This window comes from Nematolebias whitei, chromosome 6 (assembly GCF_014905685.2).
Source record: "Nematolebias whitei isolate Nwh7 chromosome 6, NemWhi1, whole genome shotgun sequence".
In the NCBI taxonomy this organism is placed as follows: Eukaryota; Metazoa; Chordata; class Actinopteri; order Cyprinodontiformes; family Rivulidae; genus Nematolebias; species Nematolebias whitei.
The window spans coordinates 44,505,612-44,515,022 of NC_056503.1; the positions used below are offsets into that span (position 1 = coordinate 44,505,612).

General features: G+C 38.5%; 1 protein-coding gene across 1 annotated transcript; it reads right to left on the reverse strand.

The window, feature by feature from the left end:
• Window positions 1-4,619: 4,619 nt before the first annotated feature.
• Window positions 4,620-6,972, reverse strand: LOC119411384 (roundabout homolog 2; the record flags this gene model as incomplete). Its single annotated transcript, XM_037678327.1, is given in 3 exon segments — window positions 4,620-4,758; window positions 6,097-6,217; window positions 6,815-6,972. Coding segments are annotated over 2 exon segments (242 nt in total), but the record flags the coding sequence as incomplete, so codon positions are not given.
• Between the last annotated feature and the right edge of the window lie 2,439 nt (window positions 6,973-9,411).

Genomic DNA, 9,411 nt, shown 5'->3' on the forward strand with positions numbered 1-9,411 from the left:
ACACACATACATATGTATATATATATATATACACACATACATATGTATATATATATATATATATACACACATACGTATGTATGTATGTATGTATTTATGTATGTATGTATGTATGTATGTATGTGTGTGTGGGTGTGGGTGTGGTTGTGGCCATCTTGGATTTTCAGTAGTGGATTTTCTTACAATTAGATGCAGCCACACATCAATGTGGAAGGCGGAACATTGATTATTTTGACTTAAACATTTGAGGAAACTATACTTTTCATCATCATCATCATCATCATCATCATCATCATCAGTCCCTTAGCTTAGGGACATGGAGCAGTACAAACATCATTCATCATCAACCTCCACCTGGACCGATCCTCAGCAGGATAGTTGAATGCACTGAATCGGAGCCCTGTCCAGATGTCATCTGCTTAATGTCGAGGAGGATGCCCCCTTTTACAAGTTCCACATCACATTCGACAGTTCTTTTGGTCCTCACTACAAACCACTTGAATTTATTCTTAACCTGCAATATTAATGCAGACTATACTTTCAAGCAATAAAAACATAGAAAGCATAGTTTCCTCAAATTAAACTACCGTACTTTATGTGGTGGTTGGTTTACATACATACATTATATAGAGAGAGGTATAGCCAACATTATGAGAGTTTAGAGTTAACTCCAACATTTAATAGCAAACTTTTAGACAAGTCACTTGCATAATGTGTTGTGCCTAAAGTATGTGTTGGGATCTATGCCACTATGCAACAGCTACCACACCTAATTCACACTAAATATATGTAAAACTGGCTTGATTATAGCCATATGTATTTGTTTGTTTGTTTGTTTTTGTTTTGATTTATTTTGTTTGTTTTGATCAGTTGTCTGTAGTGGCTCTCAAATAGAGGTGAGGACAAAAAAAGTTAATTTTAGATGTTAGCCTAATGACTTCATTCTGAATGTTTTACTTAAATCCACTCACTGGTTGGTGAGATATTTTGCATAGAGTTGATTCCACTTGTAAATGGTGACGTTTTAAACACAAATCTCATGCGATCAGATAGCACTCAGTGTAAAAGTTAAAAATCAGTTTCAGCTTTGTTCAGATTAGTTTAGTAGAGATGCAGTAGAGTGCTGTATGAACATGTGTGTGGAGGTAAATGAGGGCAGAGATTGTGCTGTAAAGTGCTTTGAGTATCTTGATTAGATAGAAAGGTGCTATATAAGTACAGTCCATTTACCATTTACCAAAAAAAAGAAGAGTTTTTTGGCACCTTCTCTATTGGAATACTTGTTCTGTATCAAAAATTAAGCAGTGTTTAGGGAAAACATTCAAGGAAAGACACTATAATTGTCTGCAAATAAGAACAAGAATAAGGATAAATTGTAGATTGTGTTGTTCAGCATAGTATTGCCTTAGCATTAAAAAACAAAGTCTGCAACGTCTAAGTGCACCTGTTGTTTTCTGACATTTTAATTCAGACTGTCAGACTTTTTACTCTGACATGTGTCAGACTGTACTTCATGAGCTGCTCATTAGAATTTTTCATCATGATAAGTGAAAAAACAACCTCGATTTGTTCTTTTTTTTTTTTTTTTTGTCACACAGCAGTGTCAAAGCTGTTGATGGGTAGGACACTGAAATCAGAAGATGTTTGGTGATTTTAGCTTGTTTTGATTTAATTTTCACAAATAAAGTAAACCTAAAACGTTAATAAAAAAATGCAGCTGTTTTGTCCTCTAATGGAAATCTTTATTTTCCTGTCTCTGTTTCCTCCTCTGTTGCACAGAAACATGAATTCACTGCCGTGTTGGGCTTTATGTCTACACCATAGGTGCCAGTGTGTGTATGTGTTTGTCTGTGAGGCAGCTGGAGCCACTGAGCATATTAACAACCTGTTTACTCAGCTGAGGCTCCATTTCCCTTCTTCCTAGCATAAAAAACTGGCACACACAGAAACCCACAGAGGGACTCAGGCATGTAAAGGAACCAGCAAAGACAAGTTGAAACATTTTGATGGTAAAGAGGGGCAACCTTGCTAAGTCTATCTCATTCAACAGCTTATCATAATAATAAGGACAGCGTAACCTTTTCGAATAAAAGGCAAAGACCACTCCCCGCTGCATAAATGCCTGCTTGATCTTCTGTCGGCTTTTATTCCTTTTGGTGAAGACAGCTACTGCTGCAGCTGCGGTGTTTGAAGTGTGATGCCACAATGGCTACAACATGATTTATTCTTCTTCCACATATTTGACCATTTTCAAAATAGAAACTATGGTTGTGTGTGAAAATCCTTAGCCAGTCAGATAGAACAACTTTTTGATATTTACTAGGAGATACAATGTAAAGTAGGAATACATAATATACAATTTTTCAGATAACAAAAACAGGAAAAAACATCAAAATGAGCCATCCATGTCTGAATTCCTGCTTTTGCTAGAACAGCTAAATCCCCTATCAGAACCATGTACTTTACATGACAGTTAATGCAATATTTATTTCTTCTAATTTTTTACATCATATTTTTCATGTTTATCATATGAAAAAAATGGCCAAACTTCAAAGAGATGTTACAGTTAGAGTAGACCCAGGCGTGTGACAGATATCCGACTCCATAATAAATCTGTTAATTAGTGTACAAAATGAACTCAGTTCTACAGCCAACTCCCTATCAAAGACTTGAGTGAAATACTTTTATGTGTTTGCCTTGGCACAAGGCTCATATCCCACTGCCCAGTGAACCAAATCCTTATCAGACACAAACAAGCCGCCTACGCTCGGCTCTGCTGCTAGCCTTGGGATATGTCAGGTCTACTGAGTGTATGTTTTTTCAGGGGATCCGAGCAGCATGTGACCGGCCTGCTGGCTGGAGACAGAACACTGGTCTCTTTGAAGTCCACTCCTGACAATGACACTGCTACTGGCCATGAGTCATGTTACTCACAATGAAGCAATAGGTTGGCACATACAGGGCCCAATAAGAGCAGTAATATTACATCAAGATCAGTGAAGGTGTATCGGTTAGGTTTGTGTGTATATTTCTCTTTCAATTTCAGTCTTGTGTTAGTTTGTTTCTGTTTTGGTTTGTGTGACCGATTCCATGTGTCACGCATGTGAGGATGCACCGACTAAATATTTATAGAAAGCACAATTAGGTGTGTGTATCAGGTGTGTGTACAAGGTATACCTTTGAACAGCTGCATCTGTACGCTGTCACCAGAGAGTTGTCAGCTGCCATCGTCTGTCTCTTTATATCCAGTATTACTGTCTCAGTTTCTGTCTGCTTAACATTGTAAACATTTTCCCCTCTAACATTTCTGCATTTCTATTATTTTCCTTACAAGCTCATATACCTGTGCTTGGATACCTTTAGGATTAAATTACCAGATAAATAAATGTTCATAGGTAAAAATAATTATGAGAGGAACATCTTTTTATTACTATCCATCTGTTAACCATTACCTTGACCTGCTTCTTTTTTTCCAGGTTGCGGGGGTCACTGGCACCCATGTCCAGAAGTCATTGTGCAAAAGGCTGGGTACACCCTGAACAGGTCGCAAGTCCACCAGAGTTTTATTATATTATATTAGATTAAATTTTATCAATACAAATAGGCAGTATAGTACCCCAATGTCCCACATCACTGAGGGATTTAAAGTGAATGTTAGTAAAGTAAGCCATAAAGCTTTTGTTGCAAGATGTGCAAGTAAGAAGGAGTGACACTGTGTATAAGAATAGAAGTTGATTTTGTGATGGATCTTGGTGTGTGAAGGGAACTATTTTATCCAGCCTATATAGGAGCCAGGGGGTGGACAATATTGGCCTTGGCCACCCCAATCAGTTGTGGAAACTATTACCATATTATCAATCATATTACTTACACCACATACCAAAATGGAAGTCGGCCCATTGCTTATTTTTAAAGTTATCCATCTCACAAAGTTTACATACTGTATATACTAATGGCAGTCTTGGATTTTGATGTGGCAACCCCATTTTTATAGGTAATTGTCTTATGCAGCCACACACCAAAATGGAAGTTGGCTCCTCACTTATTTTTCAAGTTATCAGCCTCACAACACAAATGGACATTGACGGCAGCAGCCATCTTGGATTTTGACATGGCAAACCCTTTTCTTTTAATAGCCTTTCTTATCCCTAGATGTAGCCACACACTAAAATGGAACTCATTGCCTCAATTCTTTTTCAAGTTATCATGCTCACAGCATGCATGGATGGACAGATGGACAGACGGGCGCAGAGTAAATTTCCAATTCCCCCTATTTGTTTTGTGACGGGGCCAACAATGTAGGTTGTATACTGCTTACAGAGGTCTTTTTATCACCTGACAGCCACATCAGGTGAAAGCTAGAAGTGGAGATGATTAGTTTGAATCAGTATCTCAGTTCAGTTTCTTTGCAGCCTCTTCAACTTGAGTGCACAGTCTGCCACATCAGTACTTAACACAAAGTCAGGTGTGCACAAAGGAGCACATTTTCTGCTCACATTCAGCTCAAACCATGTCATTATCACACTCTAAGGGGGAAAAAGTAAGTCTTAAGTAATTTTCTTCTTAAAGAAGATATCTTTTTGGCAACTCTTTCAGAGTAGTCTTTTGAAAGTATATACCTCCCACGAGGAACATCAATGTCATCTTTCCTCCAGCGTACATTGGGTTGGGGGTCTCCTTGCACCTGGCAACGAAACTCCACCATCTCCTCCTCTAGGACTACCTGGTTGATGGGCCTCCGGAGGAAGGTTGGTCGCTCTGTAGGATGGGCAGAACATTTTACAATTAATTTCATATGTCAGTTTAATAGACTACAGGTGATCTCAAGATATTATTCTAGACATGATTTTATACTACAGGTACATCTAAAAAAATAGAATATTATGACAAAGTAAAAAAAAAATGTCTGTCATTTCAGAAAGTGAAACTCGCATATTACATAGATTCATTACACATAGAGTGAACTATTTCTAGATTTTATTTCTTATAATTTTGATGATTGTGGCTTACATATAATGAAAAACCTAAATTCAGTTTCTCCGAAAATTAGAATATTGTGAAAAGGTTCAATATTGGAAACACCTGGTGTCACACCCTAATCATCTAATTAACTCCTAGATATGAGCTACAAATGTCTCATTCCTCAAGTTGAGCCACTCCTGAACTAGAGACGCGAGAAGCATCTTAACTGGGATGAGGAGACCAAGAACTGGACTGTTGCTCAGTTGTCCTCTTTTCAGATTAAAGTACATTGTCACGTCATATGAAAATCACGGTCCCAGAATCTGGAGGAAGAGTGGAGATGTCCAGAATCCACTTTGTTTGAAGTCCAGTGTGAAGTTTCCACAGTCAGTGATAGTTTGGTGCCATGTCTTCTGCTGGTGTTGGTCCACTGTGTTTTCTGAAGTCCAGTCCATCTAGCAGGAAATTTTACAGCACTTCATTCTTCCTTCTGTGGACAAGCTTTATGGAGATGCTGATTTCATTTTCCAGCAGGACTTCACTCCTGCCCACACGGACAATGGTACCAAAAGCTGACTGTGGAATATTCTCATTTTCTGAGACTCTGAACATTGTTGTTTTATTCATCTGAAAGCCATAATCATCAAACTTTATGAAATGATTGACAAAAATATTGAACTGTTTCACAATATTCTAATTTTTTGAGATGCACCTGTAACTAGTCCAGTATCATTTTCTTCAGGTATGATAACTTGCAAACACCTAATTTAAAGTCCATCTGTTGAATAATAGCACAAAGGCACAAACTGAACCTATGACTGTTGGGTAAATGATTAAAGCAGTTTCTTAAACTAACTTATTTGTTGTAATTTATTCTCATACTGTATAACCTCTTGACAACTTAATGGGGATTTCAAATATGAAACACAATCAATGGTCCTTGAACTGCATGTAGCTCAGTGGGCACATATAAAAGTTATGCTAGATGAAAGCACAAGTACTTGAAATTAAAGCCCAATTGTGAGAGCCTTCATCTGTAACGTATTGTAGTAATTCCTGGAATTATGCAGTCACCCACCTTCAACAGCAATAAGTAGGTACAAACTTTAATTCAAGAAGAAAAATATTGCATACCAAATACTGTTAATTGTGCTGTTTCACTGTCTCGTTCTCCAACCATGTTGGTCCCCACACAGACGTACATGCCAGCATCACTTTTTCTTGTGTTGGAGATCATAAGCTTCCCTCCTCGGATCTAAACAAACACACACCAAAAAAACTTTTACTAATAAAATCAAATTAATTATTTTTTATATTTACTTGCATCTTTTATTGTCTTTTTCCTATCCATAGTAAAAATAAATAAATAAAGGGAAATCAGTTGAGGTTACATGTGCTACAATAATTCCCTAACACCTGTCTTGACATTGTTCAGTAAATTGACTATTCCAGCAGATGATGCTTTTAAAAATCAGTTTACAAGCAATGTTGTTGAAGCTCCTTTGTATTGATTTAAATATACCATACCATACCATTTTATTTATAGAGCACTTAAAGCAGCTACAAGGCCAACCAAAGTGCTGTACAGACAAAACAACAGGTAACACACAAAGCAAAATACAAAATGAAGTAAATCAGAATATAGACATAAAAACGATGCAGTTAATGACGACTAACCAGTGTGGAGCATACAGGTTCAAAACACAAATCATCTGGTGTTGAAAGCCACCGAACAGTAGTGAGTTTTTAAACAGGACTTGAAAACCGAGAGGGAGGGGGCCTGTCTGACAAGCAGAGGTAACTTGTTCCAGAGTCTTGGTCCAGCTACAGAGAAGTATTCAATAATACTCACAGTAATCCTATCATCCTTATCATCGATTCGCACTTTGTCCTTTTTCCAGAAGATGGTGGGCTCAGGATGGCCTCTGGGTGGAACACATTCGAGAATTGCAGGTTCTCCGGCAGCTACCACCACATCAGTAGGATTTTGTCTAAAGTCATCTCGCAGCACTGTGGGGACAAATAAATAATCAAGGACAAGAAACCTCAATGCCAGCATGTTATAGTTTACCGTGATATTAACTTTAAATGTCTTGGTATGTAACAATACGTGTGCACAGTACAGTGTGAATGTAGCAGACGTTATCTGGGCTATTTAAATGGGATGTGCAGCTTCATCTGACTGGGCAAGCAAAATGAAAGCTAATTGGAGCTAATGGAGGTCCCTGTGGAAGCAGGAGAACAAACAGAGGCAGAATGCCCTGAAGCCTGGTGTCACTCACTAGCAAAAGCTACACACAGCTTCACTTTGGTAGCATGTACACGTACACACAACCAAGCATACGCTAACACACAAAAAGCCAGTGGGTGGTCTGATGAACAACTGTGCCCTTGTATCTAATCACCCCCCAGGTAGGCCTTTCATTAGAGAGATAACCTCTCGCCCTGCATAGTGTTCAGAGAAACATACAACACCAGCTCGTTATCAGACAAGGAGAGCTACTGTCACCCAGACACACATCAATGAGCAAACAAGTGCTAATTCAAAGGATGGAGAAGCATAAAGGCACACAACTTGCAATAAGAAACTTAATTCTTAAACAGATCTATAATAGAAAATAACTTTTCAATCAAAAGAATATGAAAAAATGCACTTGGTAATGGCAAAAAATGGGCTTGGAGACGTTACCTGGGACTCATGGTGCTTTGAGTAAACAAAAAAAGATGTTTTAATTCAATTAATTAAAACAATCTGATCATTACAATAGGTTAGGAATTTCATTGAGTCATTTTCATCCTTCTAGTGCAGAAAGATGACTGATTCATCTGATGGCTAAAAATTAATTATCTTGGTGGGGATATTTGAAGTTGCTGAAGAAGGGCTAAATTAAGGCCAGCACCACAGGTACTCATGTAAATTCCATGCGGCTCAAGAGACATTGGTGAGGAGGGCCTGGATTATAAGAGAGGATAACTGGTCCCTGCGCTCCTGGCTTCTCTCATCTCTTCATTCACTCTTACCCTCTCTAAAGAAAGCCACACAGCCATTGTCTCCTTATTTATTTATTTAGACGAAGAGGAGGCCGAGTGGAGGAAGGGAGGAAGCTTTCAACCCAATTATCCTGGGGATGCACTGGGGCACAGAGTGGGACTGTTGTGTGACATGAATTCAAATGAAACCTTTACACAGGGGTAATGGAAGAGAATACAGAAGAGGTAGACATAGAGGTTTTCTCTCTCTTATGCACTGCCCTCTAATCTAAAGAGCTAAGGTAATTAGCCAGCTCCAGTGTGCAGGACCCCCTAGCCAGTCAAGGCATAACAGCTAGCACCACTGAGCACTCAGTATTTGCATTACAAACAGATGCACTGCCATTTAAAATCATAGCCTGGTTTGGACCATACACAGGCTGTTGTTTTCAATATTGCGTTGGCTTTAATTGCTCCTTTCCATTCACTGCTGATGGCACCCGTGGGATTTTGTCGGAATCAATTTCCTTTGAATCCGAACGGTGACAAAAGAAACACACATTAGGTGCATCATAATTGTGCTGGTGCTGCGCTGTCTAATCTAATCTAATGCAGCACAATGCGTTGCAGCAAATGCATCCTTGCCCCACAATCTAAATAAACACGTCAGAAAACAACACAAGCAAAACTCACACATGGAAATTGAGAAGTCATACACTCCACCACGTACACACACACACACACACACACACACACACGGGCACTTGTTGAGGATAGTTTCAACATTTGTTTACGAGCAACTACAACTAAACAGAACAGTCGACACTGTTGGAGGAATGAGGCCAGAACACCACCTGTTAGTTTACAGGATAAATCAGGGTGGAGCCAATGGAAATTAAATTTAAATTGAATGTAAAATTGTAACAAGTTCACAATTTAAAAAGTCATCATCAGTGAGACTAACCTGTGTAAATAAAGCTTGAATGAAAAAAAAAAAAAAAATCATCATCTTCCAAGTTAAGCGCAGACACATACAACTAATTTGCCCAGCATCACAACATGTATTTCTTCCACACAGCTATGAGAGACAAAAGGTACTTCTCTGACTGGCTTCACATCAGGAATCACAAGGAAAGTGAATGCTTTCATATAAGCATCATAACACAACATTTGTATTATTTATATTTTTATTTTCTTTTTGTATTCCGTGCGAGAGGCATTTGATGCGGCTGCATCATTAAGCAGGTCTGTGCATAAAAGATGAACTCTGGCTCCAACTATGAAGCCCTGTAGGCATTTAGACTCGAATCAGCCGACAGATGTGAAGTAATTGACTTTCTATCCTCCTGAAACATTCAACTCCTCTTCCACTGAAAACATCTCACCTCACATGAAGCTCCAGTGGGCCATAAACTCTTGCCATATTGCATACCTATAAATATTTATGAATCTCTCTCTCTCTCTTTCTCACTCCATATA